Source organism: Galleria mellonella, unplaced genomic scaffold (assembly GCF_026898425.1).
Source record: "Galleria mellonella isolate WM207_F2 unplaced genomic scaffold, CSIRO_AGI_GalMel_v1 utg165, whole genome shotgun sequence".
NCBI classification, from domain to species: Eukaryota; Metazoa; Arthropoda; class Insecta; order Lepidoptera; family Pyralidae; genus Galleria; species Galleria mellonella.
Genome location: NW_026442009.1, coordinates 1,700,171 through 1,724,249, shown reverse-complemented (window position 1 = coordinate 1,724,249; position 24,079 = coordinate 1,700,171). Strand labels below are relative to the sequence as shown.

General features: G+C 29.0%; 1 protein-coding gene across 1 annotated transcript in view; it reads right to left on the bottom strand.

The window, feature by feature from the left end:
• Positions 1-16,643: 16,643 nt before the first annotated feature.
• The window catches only part of LOC113519031 (peroxidase-like), a 96,191-nt gene continuing 88,755 nt past the window's right edge, over positions 16,644-24,079 (bottom strand). Inside the window, exons 13-15 of the mRNA XM_052892715.1 lie at positions 21,235-21,436; positions 20,373-20,481; positions 16,644-19,115 (exon numbers count right to left, since the gene is read on the bottom strand). Of these exons, the coding sequence (XP_052748675.1) occupies positions 19,037-19,115; positions 20,373-20,481; positions 21,235-21,436 (390 nt within the window). The 3' untranslated portion in view covers positions 16,644-19,036. The remainder of the gene's footprint in view (positions 19,116-20,372; positions 20,482-21,234; positions 21,437-24,079) is intronic.

Here is a 24,079-nt window from a genome sequence, read left to right as displayed (position 1 = left end):
TTATATTCCTTTGATGATTGCACTAACATATATATAAAAATACATGATCACTAATTTAACTAATTTATTACATTTATATTTTAATCATTAAGAAAATTTTTAATTATGCTAAAACTTTGGTCATTTTGACGATGGTAATAGATTTATAATACAATAGATAGATTCAGTTTCAAAGTTATGGTGGTTGATGCTTTAAAAGATATAAATTACGTGAAAATTCCTAGCAGTTCGTTATGATTTATATACCTACATAAATAATAGTAAATATTTTTTTCTTCCTTCTTATATATATTCTTTATTGCACTTGAACAAAAGATACAGCGATTAGTTTAACAACTTGTTAGCAAGGATGGGCTTATCTCTAAAAGAGATCTCTTTCAGCCAACCCAGTGCAGTTACAGAGAAAATAAATAATTGGTCTGGGCCAGGCAAGTACGCCTGGGACGTGAGGGTGTGGACAGGATTCGAAACTGAGAGCGGAGATAAGATAGAGAGTTGGGATTATTAAGTATATTATAAAGAGTGGAGAGATTGTGCATATCAATTCGGATTGGGAGCCATTTATCATACCAAATTGTATGCGATTTATGTAGTTGTTTACCTGAAGATCTAACTTAAATTTTTTTATATCTTTTGCCTTGATACGCCATCTAAAGTGGTGTGTTTATTAGTTTTTCTTTTTAATATCATAAAATTTTAAGTAAACAATCTCTTTAATCAAATGTCGCCTAGAGGCCATAAACTTGAACTACGCAATCCCTTGAGCTTGGTTGGTAAAATTTAAAATACATGACCATCTACAAGTTGAAAAGAGACGAGATTCTTACTTATTATAAATACTAATAGCGAAATTTGTTTACGTGAATTTGAAGCCATAAAGTAGGTTTTCTATTACAGAGGTTTAACATAGTTTTTAGGAATGACAACACATGTAATATCGTGTGACTTCCATGATACTGTGTGACTTTCTATTAGTTGAGCAACTAGCTTATTTGCCATTCTAAATTGCATAAAAAACACGAGAGTTAATCAGAATATACAAAGAAAAACTTATTAAATGATCTGTCAATGTGCATCCATGTCGGCATGATATAGAAATACGGAATTTTGCACGTAGGAAAACCTACGTGACCTGTACATATGTGACCTTGGCATTCACCAAGGTATCTTGTAAATATCCACAGGAACGACAGATATTGGGTTTTATATGGGTGAACTCTCGGAATTTCTATTTAGTTTTTATTGTAAAACTATAGATACCTAAGTGTTTCTCGTAGCTTCGTCCACATAAAACAAGTAACTTCCTATCCAATGCCAATTCATCAATTACTTTTTTTTGTATTCTATGTCCAAATTAGATTATATTTATGATAATTAAAAACATTAAATAGTTATTTTCGTTTCCAGACAGTTCTGGTTCACTGACTCAGTATATACCAATTGCCTGTGCTATTGGTAGGTATAAACTGATGGAGTATCCGTGAATCATGACAGGTGAAGGCGAAATCAGGTCAGTTAAAATTACCGTTGGAATTCAGGAGGTACCTCTATGGGATATATATAGGTAGATATGTCAATCTACCTGTAAATATATGTTATTAATAACCTAAATCTTACTTCTTACTAATATAATAATATAGTAACTATATTATTTCTATATACAGGAAATATTTAAGAAAAATTAACGTGGTGTTTAGAAAACTTGCTTGAACCAATACATGTCGAAACAGTATTTTTGGAAAGTTTTGTCTTTCTGTCTGTTTGATTTTGGATGCGAATTATACAGTGGTTTATTTTGATACGTTATCTAAAAGTGTGTTACTTCATTGTTAGTAGATTAGTTTTCCTGTTTCCGAATTCCACGTGTACGAAATAGCGGGTAAACAACTAGTTTAATATAAATATCCAACAAATGAACCAAGTACATGCAGTAATTGAATTTACATAATTGAATAACAAATATAAAAACATTTAATAATCTTCACGAACTTTGATTAAAGAAGTAGACCACAAAAATGCAGCAAGAAAACAAAGAGAGGGAAATATTATTTAACACAACACATTGTATTGCATTATTCTATTTCTGAAATACTTTGCGGTGGCGGCATGCCAAGTTATATCATGTAAGTATTCGCGAAATTAAAGTTCTCTGTACATTACAATACAAGTTTTTTTCTGTTTAATAAAATTTTCCAAGGTCTCAAAAACAAAACATTTTTTATTTAATTAAACATAATTACAAGCTTTTTGAGTATTTTTTATGATATTATCTATTATTATATCCATACTAGATATTCAATAAACAGAGTAAACAACTGATGTATAGTTTAAAAAATTACTTTTTTTATTCATTGATTTTTTTTTGTTTGCGAAAAGCAAACAATGTAATAGAAATTACCGACCTTACAGAAATGGTCCCCACGGTACTTCTCATGAGTTGCCATTCCTAAAAACTAAGATTTAATTCCTCTATTGCTTTGTTATTTCACTGCCAGATCCCACATTCAAACCAAAATATGGACAGAAGAGTTACTTTGCAGAAACACGAGCAAGGCAGTACTTGCAAATTACTCTATTTGCCGACTACAAACCCAGTCGTAAGACTTGAAACTTGTTATATATTTCATGTCACAGTGTCGGTTTTAAACTTTCACAACATTCCTGGTATGTAGCAAGTAATTAAAAGTTCAGAAAGCTTTGAACTCACTTATAATACTATTCATTATAGTGTCGCAAAAAGAAAAGCTTCTCTAATTAGTACCTCTAAATGATTCTTCATCTTTGTAATCGTTTTTGTAAGGTTAATTAGAGATTCTGTTGGACATTTTGTTAGCTAATTTTGGTAGTATTTTTATTAATGAAATTTATAATAGTATTTTCTACCGGAATTTTATTAAAATAAATTTGGCTATAGGTCACGCACATGCAGACTACCTCTCAGTTGATTTTTCTGTATATATTTCTTTTTCTTCATTTGTTGTGCCTGTAAAATACATTGAAGATTTTGGAAGTCATTTGAATATAACATAATATAGGTACTGAGAAAAAAATCTCAATATATTAAATATAAATTAAAAAATAATATTTTTTTATACAACTTAAAATGGCAAACAAGCTGACGGCCCACCTGATGGAAAGTGGTAAATGTCGCCTATAGACATGAGCAGTACCATGGACATAACAGAGTATACTGTTTCGTCCATGGAATGTTCAGGAACGGCAACGCATGGGAGGTATCATGATACCTCCCATGCGTTGCCATTCCTGAGGACTCAGATGTTATTCCTCTGTACCCTGTAAATTAACGCCATATCCCTTCAAACCGAATATGTTATTAATCTTCTTATTATTCTAGGTTTAATTGCAATATTTATAACATTGTTTATTTCCTAAGAAATGATAATATAATATATAATGTTGTTTTAATTGCTTCTATATTTAGAAAGTATTAACATAACACGAAACATGAAAAACCTTTTCGTATTTCTCTCTAATTTTATGATAATGTAGAGATTTTGTTTAATTAATTTCTCTTTAATTATGTGCATAAGTACTCGATTAACTTAAAATAAATACAATATTTGGTCTATAAATAAATAAAAGCCTACTTTAAAAATATGTGTAATTATAAATTACATTTTGTATTTTTAAGAAAAAAAACCACAGAAAGAAAGCGATTACATTTATAATCATCATGACATCAGTCGTTAATTGTCCACTGTTGAACACAGGCTTTGGGGGGGTTTGGATTGGGGGGTTTTGCCAGTAGTTGTCACGCTTGGCAAGCAGGTTAGCAATCACAGTTAGGCTTTGATACAGGTTTAAGAGAGACGTTGCTGTCTATCTCTCGACCATTATGTTCCCTTAGTAGCCTCCTACGACACCCACGGGAATGGAAAGAGTGGCCTGTTGAATGTCGAAACCGACACGGTAAATTAAATAATGGAATCACAAAATGTCATCAATCGTAATAAAAATCAAATCTTGCCGGTAACCTTCATTTAGTATTCACCCCACATCTGCAATATCTAGGGAATTCCATATATGTAAAACCCTTTAAATATGTATCTACATCTACAAAATTAACTTTCTTTGAGTGTATGTAAGCACTATGATTTGTAATACCTTATTGAGATCTACTAAATGTTTAGAAACAGTTTTGCGATGTAAATTTACGGGTATTATTTCTATTATTATTATACAGTATTTATTATTATTATTTAAATTTTTAGAAAATTCACATCTCCCCTCTTAAGGAGAGGAGATCGTAATAATCGTTACTAACACTCTGATATGTATAAGCTTTTACTACGATTTGATACAGAACAGTAGATGTATTTGGGTAGATGTTTCAATTACGTACCTATATTATCACAACAAATTTACATCTATTCCTAGATATCTATGCTATGCTTGAATTATTATAAATAAGTGTTTCATATACAAATACATTGAATGATGAGTACCTATAGCCTGTTTAATAGAATTTAATGAAAAGGTAACCAAATTATATTGAACTTATCACAGAAACACTCTCTATATACAATTACAAATAACTGTATTATATAAAAAGGATGGTATATATATGTATATATATATATATATATATATATATATATATATATATATATATATATATATATATATATATATATATATATATATATATATATATATATATATATATATATTTAAATACTGTTCACACATTTCATCAAAATCCGACAAGCAAAATTCATTTAATTATACTATGAGCCTAAGCTATGAATTTAAACAAAAAAGCGAATGCCACTATATTTTACAGTGGCAACATGTTTCTATTATGTGAAATTAGTAATAAATCAAAAGGTTCAATCAATTAATCTATTTTTATGTATACCTATTACTTTTATTACTGTTATTAAACATTAATAAACTGTCTTGTGGGCAGGTAAATTATTCGTTTGTTTATATTTTCACAAATTTATTTTGAAATAGAGACACATAGTTTGACAAATAACTTCCCCTTCAAAGAAATCAACATTAATAAATCAACTTTTAAGTCTCCTGTTGTCCCTTTTATTAAAAAGAAACATTTAAATGAATGAATTCGATTACAACAAAAATTCCAGTTGATTAATAACACCGAATTTCCATATTCTTTCACTTGCAGTATTTCGTAACTTGCTCTCTTTTTCAGTGAAAAATAATTCCATTTAAAATTTAATACTACTCTGATCTGTAAGTATTATTAAAGAAATGGTGATTCATAATCCATTATTTATTCGATTTCCAAAGAAATAGAGGCTTTGTTTTTAGATTGTATGTATATCTGGATCTATGGCGCAACATATAGCATAAACAGCTTGAGGTCTCATCGGTACAGTATAAGAAACAACTAGTGATCTAACATATTTGGCATATCCCACCCGTACATAACAATTTAAAATGCTTTACTTAACCTAGAAATGAGATGTCCGTTGATGGACTAGTAGGAAAACCTTGTATATACTGTGTCATCGAAGTCATTTATTTGTGAACGGAAAGCTCTATAATAACAAATAGTAAATTGTTTAAAATTTGAACAATTTAACAGTCAGGTTTTTGAAACTTTGTAATATCAACTTTTTTTTTTATTAAACAGATCATTACTGAAACAATTATCTATGTACCATGTATTATGGTTATTTATAACTTATTAATCTCTGTTTATACTGCAAAGGATTTGTTATGAAGACAGAATCTAACAAATTTTCTAAATATAGATCGATATTCTTTATTTCTTTTGTAATCCTGAAAATTCTATTTGTGCAATTGGTATGTATTCTCAATTTACACATTAGTGCTACTAAGCTATAAATATATACATTTTCTAATTATGTATTAATTGTGGCTTAACACTAACAAATGTCTTACCTTTGAGATCGACTCTCAAACAAATCTAATTTAGGATCTGGGAGTTCCTATTAATAAGAAAATAAAAGCTCGCTTTGTGCCAATTGTTTATTGTTTGGTTTTTTTTATAGCATGATGATACTGCCCTTAACTGTCTACTGCTGAGAGGTTTTGCCGTTAGTTGCCACGCTTGGAAGACGTGTGGACAATCGTATTTAAGTTTTGATGATGTTTTAAGAAAGACGCTGCTGCTCATCCCTCGACCATTAATTTCTCTTAATCGTCTCTTATTTTATTATAACATAGTATGTGTAATCTTTCTGTTATCTGATTTTTTTTATAACACAGGGGGCAAACAAGCATGCAGCTCAACTGTTATTAATGTAACAATGTTAAAATAACATCTCCGTACGTGTCTTTGATTTGAATTAAAACAAATTATTGTGAAGTGTGAAACATCAAACAAAGTTTGATGAACTATGTAAAACATGGTATTCTAATAAAAGTGCGAATCGTGAACAGAAGATTGATACGAAATATCGTTTGATCGTTACCAATAATAAAATTCAATGTATATATAAAATTTTTATGTAAAATAATATGGAAATTTCAATCATGACAAATATTGTATGTATAAAAATAGTTGATTAGCCATACTGTTGAAGGCAATGATTGCTAGTTACACATTAAACTCATGGACAAGTTCTTTTTAGGACTTGAGTGTCCGAGATAGTAGTAGATAGTACAAGTGAATATATTTTTATTTTTTTAGTTTTATATAAACTAGCTGTTGCCTGCGGCTTTACAGGCTTCGTGTAGTGTTCTTCTTTAACTTGAAATTTTTGAATCCTTTCAGAAGCAAATGCTTATTTTATAAATATTAGCATGTGTGCGTGTGGGTGCGTACACAAATACGTGCGTGCATACATACGTACGTATGTATGTGTGTATTGTCAATCAGGACAAATAGTTTATAAGTATAGATATAATTATTTGTTATAGGTACTTATGTACGAAAATATTTTATTTATGAACAATGTATAATAAAATAATAATGTTTAGCAAATATGAATATATTTAAAAATTTTATTTACATTGTAATTATAACTTGGCTTAAAAACAATAAGTGAAACCACCCAATAAATAAAGCTGTTAACAACAAAATTATTTATTTTCTTAAAAAAATGTAGCTGAAACATGAATAGAATGCGATAATTAAGCAACCGTACTTAATTAACATTCCTGACAACAGGTGTTCCTAATTATAAGGGAGAAAACACGTTTAAATCTTAGTAAGTACTATTAAGTATTCGGTGATCTCGGCGAGTAATTTCAAGAGGCATTATTCGTTGATCCTTCTCCCTTTATACGTCTGTTTTATTAATCGAAATTAAATAAAATTACTGGCCAAGAATGAATCTAAATATAATTACCTACGTAAGTCTTTTACATGATTAGTTGTTTTTAATAAGTGTACAACGAAATTATCTGTATTTTTTTTTATTTTAATATTTATATCCAAAGATGAACGGTAATAAAAATGAGAGTAGACATATTTATTGAAAATTTTGTTGTACCGAAAATTGGCATTCCTTTATTTTAAATTTTTACTATCAATTTTAAAATTAAACGAATGCCAATTTTCAACAGTGATATCAAGATGGCCGTATATGAGTTTTATTATTTTTATGAAACCAATGCCGCCTCAATCTTAATTAATACTTTGTTCTTTTATTTTAGTTCTGTGAGATATTAATTTAACGACATTTAAACTGTTATTGCACAATTTATACGTAAATAACGTTATATAAATTGTAAAATAATATTAAAGTCATGAAAAAATATGTTTGTTGATACCATCGAGTTGTCAAAGCATACGGTCCACCAGATGGTAAGCGGTTACTATAGCCTATGAATGCCTTCAATACCAGGAGCATTACATGCACATTGCTGACCCTTAACAAATTCTTTACCCTGTTTTTAAAGAATCCTATGCTGTAGTCTTTTGGAAAAACCTCGACAGGGAACTCATTCCATAACCTGAACGGTCATTGGACATGTATTACAATAAGCTTTTTTTTAAATCGTTCAGGTTATTTTTTTTTATATCGTTTAGGTTATTGTTATTTATGAGTTTAATAATGTTCCAAACGTTTCAAAGCGAACGAAGAGCAAAATTGCGTGTTACTGTGCACATATTGTTATTTTTACGATTATTACTAACACAAAAGAGAACAAAGACAGAAAATGAAACTTTATAAGGTAGGAGCAACATCTGCGACGTTTTAGTTTGAAAAAACCTACACTTAGTCTGTTACACATAAAAGTTGTTGGGAGGATGCCTTGTTGTTCTAAAAGTACTTATAACATTCATCAAACCACATCTGTGTTTAAATATGTGTTTATACACATTCCGCTATTAACATGATTACTTTACTACGGTGGATTTGTTTTTCTTAAACTTCTAACCATAACATCACTAAGTAACAGTTACAATTTTTTAATTTATCAACTTAGGCATTGATGAATCTGTAAAGGTATTAACAATTATAAGTATTATAGTTGTGTTCCTAAAAAAAAGAACAGTTGCGCTATGTATTTTTGTAAAACTACCTATATTACCTGTATAACTATTAACTGTAGGGGGGAAAGGGATTGTTAGCAGTGGGGTCAAATAGCCCCATTACTAGCAATATACCCAATGTCAGGACGACCTCCAGGCAGTTCCCCCTGGAAACCATCGTGGCTAATTCTAGTTGAATATATCACGATGGCTGACTGACCTGTTTTCATCCTCATCAGTCATCTATCACTGGTGCCCCGCAAGTGTATACCGATAGCGCAGACGGGGTTACCATACCATTATCACCCATTTAAAAAAAAAAAACTATTCACTGTATTTTATTATTAATGTTTTTATAAACTCTGTATAATTTCATCACTGCTTTAACATAAACTTAACTTATTGGAAATATTTATTTATAAATCCATCCATAAACAAAAATAAAACATTGATCATTTTTTGCCAAATTATGTTTGTTATAAATAGATTGCAATTATCAACAAATACCGACATGTTACATTGCATCAAGGATACAGTATAACAGAAAGTGAAGGATATTGATAACGATGATTCTATAATGTTTAATCACTTGCAAGTGACTCAGGATGGTTCCTTATGGCAGTCTATGAGCACGGTATACTTTCAGCAATGGACAATTAAGGCAAAATGTTGATAATGACGACTTTTATCTATCATTTAAAATCATCACTACAGACAAATTATATGTGGTCAAGGACATCATAAAATTATGAACGTACGATATTTTGGCAGTTACTTATATTGAATTTGTTTTAGTTATTAATAAAAATAATTATGTAACATAAATCTGGTATTAATTTTATTCCACGTTTACACTCCGCGTTTGAGTTTTTCACATTAGAACCTTTTAAAATATATCGTCTTTGTAATGTCTTACAATTTTTCATGTCACCTTCAACGTTTACTTCAGTGTCGTTTATTTCACGCTTCGGGAATGAAAAAATGGTTATTTCTTGTCTATATTTACCATTAGTGGTAGATTTATTTAATAAAAGCTAATAACTCATATTACTGATATTTACTTATATAATAATCATAAACAAATATCACACAATCGTACTAATTAGCTCTAGATATGTAAGTGTGAGAACCAAACATCCTCATACTGGAATCGATAAGGCAAAATACTGTCCAGTCTACTCCGATCTGAAAAATCTATTTTTAAATAAGCTGACTGAAATCGGACTTCTTACTTGCAAAATATATACCTCACTATATAGAGAGGTATATACTCGTATTAAAAAAATATTTTTATAGGATTGTGTACATCATTAGTATACCTAGTAACCTAAATTTTTAATGTAATGGCTGGCTTTGTTTCGGTTTGAAGGGTGGGATATGGCGTGAATTTACTGGGCACAGAGGAATAACACCTGAGTCCTCAGGAATGGCAACGCATGGGGGGTATCATGGGCGAAACAGTATACTCTGTTATGTCCATGGTACTGCTCATGTCTATAGGCGACGGTTACGGTCAGCTTGTTTGCCATTCTAAGTTGTATAAAAAATGTACTTAGTTACTACTTATTAATAAAATGTAAAAAATGTTTTATCTTCTCAAGTTTATGAAATTTATGATATTAAATGGTTGTGATAAATAATAATTAAAAAGTCTGCACCGTGTAATTATAATTTAGCAATCTATAAAATGTATCAATACATAAACATTATCATTCTATTAACTGTTTGCTGCGATTTTATATGCAAATTCTGAGTAACTCTTTTCCAAAACCTATAATGATATACATATATAAGGAATTTTTCTGTGCAAAATATCATTTCTTTGAAATAAACTAGTTTGGTAGCATTTATCCGACATTTGGAAACTACAGACAGCGTATATATAATATTAGATATTTGAAATGTAATCTATAAAATTACAATAGACACCTCAAGCTTATTATAGTATTATATTATCTGTGAAATGGGTAATATCGGTTGTGGACGCTATCGTTACGTAGCTATATATTGGATTTCAATAAACAGATGTCGTTAGTATATATTTTAATATCTATATATGGTTTAGGTTCGTTGGGATTTTATTAACGAAAAAAAGATAATCACCCATTTCCGTATTACCGTTACAAGGCCGGTCTATGTATATATTAGGTTTCCTGAGATTTTCTATTTTCATTATTTGTTATTATTATACTAATATGCCGACCAAAAATGTATTGAATGCCTATCTATTGCAAACTAATATTTTTTTATATATACATATGTATGATGGTTAAGATTCTTCTCCATAAAAAATTTACATCTATTGTTATAACCTCTATATATTAGAAATAAGGATTTATTAAAGTTTCATTTTTAAATATATTTAATAAATCAGTCTGTTTAGTTTACATGACTGTGTATCGATTAGAGAGAATATAACAATGAAAGTTCAGAATACGAAAACATAACGCATCTTAGTCCTCAGGACTAGCCATCAAGTAGGTTAATTAAATTGTACATAGACATTTCCTCTTTTTCATACAGACGGGCCGTACAGACATAACAGGGAGGTTTCTTCTTGCATACACTCTATCGCGATCGCTTGTCTTTTACACTCCTTATTTCATAATTCTTATTTTTCTATTTTATTTCCTGTATATTTTTTGTTGTAGATAACTTTTGTATCATATGTACATATAAAAAGTTAGTTGTTTCGTTAATTATCTATCCAAAACTCACACAATCAAAAACAAAAAAAGAAACAAATAAACCCATAGTACTTTTTATATATATGGACCATGGTTACTACTCTCCATTAGTTAGACCATCGGCTTATTTGTCATGCAAAGTTACATAAAAAAAATTATAAGCCAACTCACCATTCTACAAATATTTATTTTTTTGAATGTTGCATAAAAGCTCAATAATCTATAATACAACTTTAATGATCCGTGTATAACATTATATTTTATACCCATCTAAATGTTTTTTAATATACATAATATAACATATAACTATAATACTTGATCCGTTTATATAACACCTATGATACTTTCTTATAATTCACTGAAATTTCTTTGAAATTAATCTATGTTAATTAAGTCTCATCACATACTTCAGTCAGTAACCGAAACACCTCTCATTAAGACAAATATCTCATAAGCTTAACTTTACAATGTTCATCTATAGTAAACATGTTCCTATGGTTCGTTATAATTACTTACACGTGAAATGAGCACGTGTAAAACTGATGATATACATGATCGTTTTTACAAGTGTTCAATTCAATAATTTAATTTAAAACAAAATTAAATGAGATAATAATTAATTGTCAGGGAAATATAGAATTGTTGACAAATTTCTCGGTTTGAATATTTCGGCGATCTTCTACTCTAGTAGGTATCAACATTGTTTCTAAGAATTTCTTGTTTCAACCTTATTTAACTTTTATATTTAATTTTAAGATTGTTCTACATATGAAATATAAAAGCATGAACATCATAGAATAATACTGTGTGTTACTCATGATAGTAAAACTTGATTGTGAAAATTATTCTTCCATAACTTTACCATATTCCATTCACACATCTATGTACAAAGTTATTTGATATCAAAAAGAGAAGTGGAATACAAATATCTATGCAGATGACATGTGTATAAAATCTTACACCAGTCTTTCAGTTAATCAGTTGATAACAGTGGCGGGACTAAATAAAATAATGCTTAATCAGTAGACTTCAAACGTTATACCTACATTACTATGTATTTGAGTAATGTATTCTAATAAATTACAAAAGCTACTGCAATTTACATTAGGGGAGGGAATAAATGGGTTTAGTTTTCAAATGGAAAAGTTGATGACCTCGGTAACGCTGTGGGTCACAGAAGTCGTTAAATATTTACTCTACCTATAAATGTGCCTTCTATAATAAGATACGAAGCGTCTATATCTTAATAAAATGCATAAGCAAATGTGATTTAAAAATAACTAGGAACATTTGTCATTTTACTTTATAATTCAGATATACTTACTATTTATTATGTATCGTTTGATTGGTGGTATGCTAAGCAAATGTTGTATCAGCTTGTCACTCAAATGATTAAAATACACTTTTATCTTATATTCTTCTTTATTCATTTATATAATATTAACTTTTTACACTTTTATATTTTTAATTATTTATATTCCAGTAGACGCATTATTTATATTCAAACGCCATTTTTATCCATATTGTTTTTTTCTCTGCTATTGTCTCTATTGTCTGTTATTAATGTAATAAATAAATAATTGTAGAGACTGTAGTTATTAAATATTAAACCTAATATTATGTAAGGTGGTAGTCAACCTATTCCACCTCAATTAAAATATGATTACATAATATATTATTATGTATAATATTCATTAAATTTACTATATCTTCGACGAGTGTAGGTATTATGATATATATTCTCTCGCTTGTTAATAAGATATCATATCGTACTTAGTGTATTATTATTTTGTATAAATAAAGTATTGTATTTCTTGTAACAATATTGATTATGTACTTGATAATTAACATTTGCAACCAACCAACTTCAAAAGAAGGAGATTCTCGATTCGGTTATATTTTTTTTATCTTTGTTATCTCATGACTTCGTCAGTTCTATACCAATTAGTTTTTTTATCTGAAAGGATATACTTACAGATTGGTACTATAGAAATTATATTAAAATCAGTTCAGTAGTTCAATTTTTAGATCATAATAAGTAGTTAATTTAACCATTATTTAATTTAATATGCTGCGATGTTTTTTAATCCCGTTATATTAAATTTAAAAAGCTCTCTAAGTCTATATGGTATGTCTAGGGCAATTTATTTATTATAGCTGTCCGTCTAAATTTACTTACGATAAGAGGCATTAAACAAATTATGTAATACGAGTATATTCTCAAGAGATTTATATTCGTTAAGATTAAATGAAAGTCGTCCAAGATAACAAAACATGTCAACAAACTTTAGGGTCTATTTATCAATAGCTGTGAAAATACTGTGGTAAATATTCGAACATCTGAAGAAAACTTTTCAATTTTATCCATTGCACTGGTTTAAAGTTTGAAATCGAGTAGTCCCTTTCATTTTTACATTATATGCTTCAATTTTAATCAAACCCAAACTCAATTTAGTTCAAGTACGTAGCGTTCATTATTTGGAAGTTTTTTTATACTTTTACTTTTTCAAGCACTTTTTCAGTCTTTGTTCAATCTATTTAACTTAAACGAATCAATCCTACAATTGTGTTGTCAATATTCAGTGGCACGTCTGGTTATTTATTCGCGACGCGTATTCTATTAATGTGTAAAAATAATATTATAGGAAAAGAGAAATCTTCTTTTTTGATGTAATAATCTTAGTAACAGAAATTTTCACCTCTAGACTAACTTAACAGTTGGAAAAATAAAAATAAAAATTTGAATATTTTAAATATTATATTTGTTATTTATACAAAGTTATTATAGTTTTATTGTTCGTATTTATTGTGTAAAAATGCTTATTATTCTTAATGCAAACTGCCCTAGAAAAGACGCAAATGATTTCGACTCGATGCCATCTAGATTACTAGGTATATTTCAATCAACAACAGATAATCCATTGTTGTTAAAGTCTGAAAGTATACGACCCCGTCCGATCCCGGGTCGCCTTCATTCATCAACTGTAAGTGACTTTGTCGAGAGTCTAACCGACTATGAAAAAGGATGCATTACAAATTTACCACGTCACCAACCCCTGTGGGGAAACGTTGGTAGGGAAAAATGGAACTGGCCAAAAAAACTTAATGGCCCATGTCGATTGTTTTAGTAGTAGGTGTTTTCTGATGAAATATTATTATTATATATTTTATTGGGCTTCATTGTTATTTTTTGACATTTTGCATTATTTAAATAACAATAACTGTATCATAAATAAAAATTTAGATTTCCAATTAAAAATAATTATTTTTAATTATAATTTGTTACTAGCTCCTTCTCGTGATTTTACCCACACGAATTGTAATAAAAAAGTATTACATCTATCTTTATACTGAAAATGTATTCTAATCTGTTCAGTCGTTAAAGTGTGATCACGTAGTAAACATCTAAATATACAAATATGAAAACATTTTTATATAAGAAGAAGAAAGAAAGAAGAAAGAAAACATTTATTGCCAACAACAAAAAGAGTTACATTATCAATGCAAAATTATACTTTCATATTTATCATATTATTAGAAGTAGGATTTATTCATTTATTACTGATCTTTTTTATAATAAATAAACAATGTAAAGTTTAATACATATTTCTTAATTAAATAATGATTTTAATGAAATTTTGTTACTTACATTTATATGTTTAGATCCTTTGCGGCTTCTTTACAGTTGATTCTATTTTAATTTAATTTCCCAGTGGAAATTTAAAACAATGCAAATGAATTTTTAATTTCCTTGTCAAAATACTGACATAGATTAATACTAAAGATCTAAGAGCTAGTTGAACAATAATAACACAATCTTCTCTAATAATATAAATGTAAAAGTCAATTTGTTTGTTACCACTTAAAATACCTCGTGGTGCCTTAATAGCTCAATCATTAAACCATTATTAAACTTTTATTTTTTACTCTGATCAATATACCCTGACCTCACGGACAAAACACAGTTAAAATTAAACGATTTAATTGGTTAATAAAACAATGGTTACTTTACATCTAAATATCTTTACATGTTTTTATATTTAGGTATAATATTAATAAAATTCTATGGCCGGAAGAAACTTTTACAAATGCGAAATATTTTTTAAAGTAAGTATTATCTATGTTGACCTAAATTGCAATGTAAGTTAATTACGGAAGATTTTAACTTGTGCTTACTACGTAAAAATTACACGAATAGACTAAATTTTTAAAACATAATTTACAATTTTATTATTACTTATAAGCAATTTAAACAAAAAGAAAATCTCATTTTACCTATATTTTTGAGTACATTTAGCCTCGACTTCGCTGCTTCGACCTTTCAATTCTCGCCAAAATTTATAGGATTCACATCCGTGTTAATTCCATATTAATTTTACAATAAGTCAAGTCGCTGCAGTCACTGTTTTTTTACAGAGCAAACTTAATAACGTATCTGCGTAGGTACTAATCAGGCAAAACTTCTATAAGTATACCCTTTCAGATAAAACCGTTCTAATGCTTACATTTAAGTTTGTTAGCTTGCACAAAAAGTCACTGAATACTTACTGTATTCTAATTCAATGACTTTTGTAGTTAGTCACTATTCATTTCTCTTTACAGAATATCCATAATTTGTTTGATAATAATCTCTAATTTTTATGTGTTACTTCGTCATCTACTTGTATTTGTACTACTAGTACTATATGTATGATGCTAAATAAATTATTATTAATATCTGTACTTCTATACTAAAATTATAAAGAGGAAAGATTTGATTGTTTGTTTGTAAGGAAGAAACTTAAAAACTACTCAACCGCGATCAGCGAGTAAAATATTATTTTCAAAAAAATTCTATCTACCAGTGCAAAGCCGGGCAGGATCACTAATTACAAATAAAATCTTATTGGCACAAAGCCGCCTTGGGAGAAGAGTAAAACCTATGGCCATTGTGCCTCCAGTGGGATCATAATAGCTTTTCATAATGATGATGAAAGTGATAATAGTCTTGAGTACTATCTCGACTGTAATCCTGAATAAGGTCAGAAGCCGCTGACACCCTATTTTTAGATTACAGTGATGTTATAATTTATTGACAACTTTGTTAATAGAAACTTTTACAATTTAACATATAGTAGGTTGATTAGGTAGACACTGTAGCTACGTCCCAAGATAACTATGCTACTGCTTCATTGGATATTAGTCCAATTTTTGTATTTATTTTATTAATCACTTACTTGTATAATAAGTGGAGTTGAACTTTATAAAATTGTATATTTTATTTACTTAAATCGATATTTTTTTTATTTTTCATAATCCTATTAATTGTGTGGTCCTTAAGCTAGGACACTCGATAATAAAAGAAATCAGATATTAAATTTGAATAAGAATAAATGACATAATCCGAAACATCTATAAACCGAAGTAAATTTAAAAAAGTTCTACACCTCCTTTTCTGACTTGGCCCCTATCATTCAATCAAGAAATCATAAAAATTTGATAAAGAATTAATAAATATTTTGTGTAATAAAACAATCCAATTAAGTACAAATATAAAATTTTATTTACATTTCTTACATACATGTAAATTATCAAAAAGCACATTTCGCTAATTTAAACTTACATTTTCCATGTTAGTTACTAATTTAACTATGTTAAGTAAATATTTATTTTAATCATATTATACAGTAACATATATTTATATATATGTGTATATTGATTATTAATATTACAAAGGATCATAATGTAAAAAAAAAATTAATAAATTTACACTGCAATATTTCCACATATAATTCATGACTTAAGTAATAATTTATTTAATTTATGTAATCACAAACTGATTTGCAAAAGCAAAACATTGTCAATTTAAATAACAAAATGTGAATAAATAAATAAAAATTCAGAATAAACATTTGCTTTTGTTTATTAAGTATTCTCCATTGTAAAATTTTCTTTTATAATTTTCGTGCTATTTTGAAAAAATAGTATTTTAGTAGGTACCATTTTTCTATCACAGCTATCAATTAAATTTTTAGCACAAATCAGCTATATGATACTTACATAAATAAAGGATTTAATTATACTGTTATTGTTGGTTTATTAAATTATATTAATATTGATACTGTAATTAAATAAAATATACATTTAGCTTAATTAATTTAAATTCCACATTTCTAGTTAATCATAATCAGAGTTAATTTAAATATATTATTTTCACCATAATTTCCAGGATATAATTAGTCGCATTTGTTTAAATATAAAATTACTATACCGGTTTCAACGTAAGCACTATATCAATATCAAGCATTCATTATCTCTTAGAATGTAACTTTTTTTGTATACAAATTAGAATAGCAAACAAGCTGATGGCTCACCTGATGGAAAGCATTAACTATCACCTATAGACATGAATAGTACCATGAATATAATAGAGCCCATGATACAATTCATGTTTTGCAAAATGGTAAAGTTAAAATATATATATCATGCCAAATGGCTTAGTATAGGTAATATGACAAAACGTATCAACCCACGTGCACAGCTTCCAAGGTTCATTAAACTAGATGGCCGCACCTTGCGGAAAATTAATCTTTCAGAGTACGTTGCGGTACATTTACGTAAGTACGAAAGTTAATCTTATGAAAAAGAACATTTTTGCGACTTTATTAAGTAGGTATATATGTGTAGTTTCTACAACAATATCTTTTTTCCAAGTAGGTGGACATTATGTTATGTACAATGTTAGGTTAGAAAAAGTCTAACCTAACATTAATATGTCGGAAGGATATTTTTTTATAGGGGCTGGTCAAAGTGACCATACCCTACCTGATAGTAAGCAGCTAATGTGGTCCAAATGTGAAGTTCGCCATCACAGCAATTTATACTGTGTTAGCGACTGTTATTTTGATAGTCTACAAATGTATCTCTTCACGCCCCACTTAAATGTCGTAGGTTTATAGGTAGGAGGAAGTATGACAATTATATGAATAATAATTTATAATGTTTTTTTATAATGTATACTTATATAAGTAAGAATTACAAATGTATTTAGTATATTTTTTATATAGAGACAAACGAGCTGTGGGTCCGCCTAATGGGAAGTGACTACCGTCATCCATGAATACTGGCACCGAACGGAGGTTACCAGTACATTACCAGCCTCTTATAATTCTGTAGGCAAATTGTTTAAAGAACCGCGTGAGCAAAACATTATATAGTTTCTATATATTATATAAGAATAAGATTTAAATAGGAAATTTTCAAAGTAATTATAAGACTTCTACTTGGTCCCACTAAGTAGATCTACAATTAACTTGACGAAATTAAAATTGAGCTCATTATAAATTAAAACAAAACTACGTGTCAAACGTTAGTTAGTGTTTTTAGTTTGTACAATTACCACAACTATTTTCACTACCATGCCTATAATTATAGGTTATGTACATAATCTTTTATTATGTTCTTGAGCTTATTCTAAATAACAATATCGCTCAACACTCATTTTAAAAAAAATAATGGTAGAGACAACAGTTCTGAAATAAAAACTGAAAATTACCATACCATGATCAATAATCCTTAATAATATTATAAATCTGAAAGTACGTATGTTTTCCTTTTTATAACATTTAAAACTTTAATATGGCGGTAGTAATTAGGATGCGGAATGACATTTGCTAGGCACTTTTCTCGGACAATCAATATATCTCGGTCACAAGAACGAAATCACGAGTTATAATTGGTATTAAATATCCAAATAGAAACTTACATTCGAATAAATAAGGCAAGATGACCATTTTTTCCATTTTTATTCAATAAGAACAGATAAAAAAATTTATCGCAATAAGGAGTTATGCAATGATACGGTGTGGTAACTTCATCGTACAAATAAATACCTTAATGTATTTGGAACATGTTTTAATTTAGATCTACTACGCTATTTCCCATTTCTTCTTGCATCTTGCCATAATGTTAGATCCACAAAAGGTAAATTTGTACATGGTGTTAGCTTGTTTCTGTAACAAAATTAAATATAAATAGCCTAAAAGATAAAGGTTATTAAAACGAAATATAATTGTAAATATTGAAAATAATAATAGGTTCCGTTTTAAATGCTACAAATATTTATATTACAACTAAACACATAATTTCAGGTAATATTTTAATATTTGTAATGTTTTTTACATTACTTTACAAATATTAAAATATTACCTGAAATTAAAAACTGAACTAATTAAAAAAGAAATTCCTGTAAGAATATTGGCGTACTTTTAGGTGAAGTACCTTTCGTTTAAAATCAAAGGCACTTGATTATATTATTTATTGCGTTAGTTTCTAAACACGATTTTTGTTGAACATTAATTTGTGGTATTCATAATGATGCGTTTATGGTAGTTTATTGGGGAGGTCTATGTTCAGAAATATACGAATAATGGCTCAAATGACGATATTTGTTTACGAGTCATCATCATCTCAGCCATTAACTGTCTACTGCTGAGAATAGGCCTCCCCATAAAGGGGGTTGTGCCAGAAGCTGCCACGTTTACCAGGCGGGTTGGCAGCCACAGTCAGGCTTTGGTGATGTTTTAATAGTGACGCTGCTGCCCATTACTCGATCATTAAGTTTCCTTAGTCGCCTCTTACGTCAGCCACGGGAATGGAAGGAGTAGCCTATTCATTGGAATAGGCTACTCCTTCCATTTCATTCATTCGGCATAGAATAGATATTGATCTATTCTATGCCGAAACCATAGGCCGTACGGTGGATTATTTATGTGATCTACAAAATAACACACTCTGAATTGATTTTAACTTGTTGTGAATGAAATTTATGAATCTACAGATAAAATCGCTTCAATCAGCGCTCAGATGAGAAAGAATAAGACAGCACATGTCGGTATCCTATTCTATCTAATGAACTTGCTAGCGATGATGATTATCTCAATAGATTCGTTTTTACTTTATCTAGGGGGTAAAAGAGATACATAAAATTCAACAACATATACTAAAAAGTAATAAAAAAAATAAAAGATTATAAAGAGGAAAGATTTGATTGTTTGTTTTTTTTTTGTTTGTAACGGATAAACTCAAAAACTGCTCAACCGATTTTAAAAGTTCTTTTACTTATAAAAAGCTACATTATCTACGAGTAACATAAGCTATGCTAATGCTAAAGCTAATTAATTCTATGTACCAGTGCAAAACCTGACCGGATTGCTAGTCTATTTACAAAATCAAAAGTTGGGTAAAAGGGGAATATATGTTATACTCACTCTGGGTTAATCTGTTGGAAGGCTTTTGGTTGCATTATCTGTACGCTATCCACGTTATCGCACAAGAGCCGCGCCATGGACGCCCCTCGGCGGATGGCCTCTAATTGACCTAATTAATAGAAAAAATATATTTAATAAAATTATGACTGAGAGAACTAATAGTCTATAAAGGTCTAAAAAATAAACATTTTAACAGGAATTCAATATAGAAAAACGTAGGTGAACACTATGAAAGGAAATTTATAAATATTTTCCTTACGAGGTGAAATGTGGAGATGGCATAATAATAATATAGTATATATATATATATATATATATATATCTATCCAGGTAATACCAGACCTCTATCCAGGTAATAATTATTCTTATTATCCCAATTTACGCCAACGAAGCCGTAAAATACTACTAGTTATTAATAAATTACAAAAAAATCATATACTATTGATTGTTATATCCCATTGATATAATAAATTCATAAGTTTGCAAGGCTGGATAGATGGATGTTTGTTACTCTTTCACATAAAAACTACTAAATAGATTTGAACGAAAGCTGCGGGATATAGCTAGTTACGGCTACACAAATTATACCTACATATCTGTCTACTTTGATGTTAAACACTAAAAGGAAATGATAAGACATTTTTCTTTTCATAAAAAATGTCAAAATAAGGAAAATTACTTTAGCATAGCTATTGTGTTCTATACTAATAGCATTTATCTACACATATATGTAGTAACAAAACGGTTTGATAATAGAATGTAAAGACTAGAATTTGTTTTATTAGAAAAAATATTTTTATCTACAATATTTATCAAGCTGTCAGCGATAAAACTAGCAGAAAACAAATGTACTAAAACTTACTTGGCGTAAAAGCAGTAACAGGATCCACTCCATTCTCATAGAAGTACCGGTCACCTACTCTTGTTCTATAGAATTGCTCCGTAAGGATACAGAGGAAGGTGGGACCAGCTTGGGCGCCTGGCACATTCCTCTCCAACGAACCACCAACTACAAGATCTACGTCTTGAGGCGCCTCGTATATTGATTGTAAAACTTCTACATTCTGTTGACAGACAAAAGTAATGTATAATTTGTTAAGAATTAAATATAAAAATTGTCGATAATTTTTGGAGAACGAAATGTATTTTTGAAAGATTTTAAGTAATTTGTTAAATATACTTATATAATATACAATACATATAAGTGTCCTACTTAAAAATCTCGTAAAGTTTATTAAAAAATCAGCAAGTAGCCAATTGATATTGATACATGCATTTAATAAACTACTATATATTCAAATACATGTATCTGTAGTTAATTCATGTAAAGATCTGATTTTATAACCATATGATAAATGTATACTAAATGAGAGCTTTTTTGATAGGGTTATTTGGAGTAATATAAAAAATGAGATGGGGATAAATAACCCCAGTATAAAAGAATAGCGAACGAAGGTCCCAAAACATGATTTGGGACATTCACATCATCGAACACCGTATATATAACATGATAGAGATACTATATTCTATCGGGTAAAATAAAATTTAGAATTCAACATAGGTACTAAGGGAAAAAAGTTTTCGTCGCATCTGAGATTAAGTTCAGAGAGCCAGACAAAAATTTTAAATGAGACACAAAGTTTTTGGTTACGACCAGATTTAAAATACTCCTTTAAAACTTAAGACTCTAGACAGGTAGTAATACTACCACACTACGACTTAGGCAAGTATAAATCATATTACTTGAATATGGAGTTTTAACTTTAAACTACTAGAATTTCATAACGACAAAACAAAATAGTAGCTAATATTTTTGCTATATAACTTGACAGCAAATAAACTAACGGTTCACTTAATAGAAAGCGGTAACCGTTGCTTACAGACATGCAACATGGACATTATTGAATACACTATGATATTTATAGGTTGCCATTTCGTAGAACTAATGTATTATTCCTTCATACCCTATCATTTCCTATGAAATGCATTGCAGATAGTCAGTAGACAGTCAGAGACTCAAAACCGTTCCTTATGGTAATCTATGCTTCCCCATAGATTACCATAAGGAACGGTAATCTATGGGGGAGCCTATGTTTATTAGTGGACAGATAATGGCAGAGATGATAATGATGATGACCCTATGATTTGATGGTGATGCAAAGTTAATTAATATAAACTAATATAAATAATAATAATTAATATAAATAATTTTACTAAAAATACCCATAATGTTACTAAAAATTACGGGGTTAAGGGAAGAGATATTCCATCCTTCAAAGCAGAATACAATCATGCAAACATATACCATGCTTGATGGTAGAAGTAACAGTGAGATAAAGATATGTATCCTGATAATTAGATTTCTACAAAAGTCATTTACCTTTGTACAAAGTTTAGTTCTTTATGAAGGTTTAACCGTGAAGTGAGCACAACATTGCATAGTGAAAATGAATGGGCGTGAACTAATAAAGTAAATGAAGGCGCAGTGATTTAAGAGTCAGATATGTATCACTTAAGCTCTCTGATTGCTTCCGCTGTTTCAATCCCGAATAAGATTTGCAGTGATAAGCATCACTAGTGAGAGACAAAAAAAGATAACGCGCTAAAAATAATTGTGCTGAATAGAGAAATTTTGTAAGAAATCTGCACCGATCCCAATAAAATACGTGAAATAATAATGTTAGGTTATATCAAGATAATATCTTATTCCATTTATATATCTACTTTGTTTATTAAGCTTACATTTAATTATCTAGTAATACCTATTGCTACTATTATTTCAATAGTCTACGTATCAAAAAGGTTTCAAAAAGGACGAGGTTCTGAATTCAATAGTATTATAAAGTAAATTGGTTTATAATTTACACGATTTCCATTTTGATGATTCTTTTTGCAGTAGATTTGATTAACTTCTTTGCAAGTCTTGTATTTAATATATATCATATAATTCTTTACTCTTCCAATTCAAAACAACATTCTTCACTAAAAGAATAGTTTTTCACAGCATTTTAATTAACAGTGTCCCAAATTACTTTAACTAACGATGCTATCTTTACGACTTCATTATTTTTTTGTCTTCGAAGAATGAGGCTACAACAAAACTAAGTTGGTGCTAACAATAGATTCTTTCGTGACATCGTTTGAAAAATTCTTTGTTTCTAAAGGAAATAATCAGTTGCCAGCACAAAAACAATTCGAATATTAAATGGCGTTTACATTTTTTTTATAGACTTGGAAAACAATAGCGGTCTTTCGGTATAAAAGATAATTAAATTATATGATTATTGTAATTGGTTGTGTTATTTTAGCGGCCTTTCGTAAATATAAGAAGGAAAATATAACACAGGGACATATTGTCTTTTTCTTTTTTGCCATCAACGTTTAGAATGGGGCTCTTTAAACGCATCAGACGAATTACCTAAGTATTTTAATTATTATGAACGGACTAAATCCCTTACTTACCATCATATCTATTACAAGAGTTATTAATAGTACCATTAGAGTTGATTTTGCTATGTTATATTAATATCTTATTATCTTATAGTAGTGTAATTTTCATAGAAATTATCATGTTCAATAAGAGAAATCAAATACAATGAACAAACACAGACAGTAATTTACTATGAACTAAAATCATAGGGTGTGGGGAAATTACTCATAAACACGTAAGCTTTATCATTTATAAATCAACTGAGTTAACAATGTAA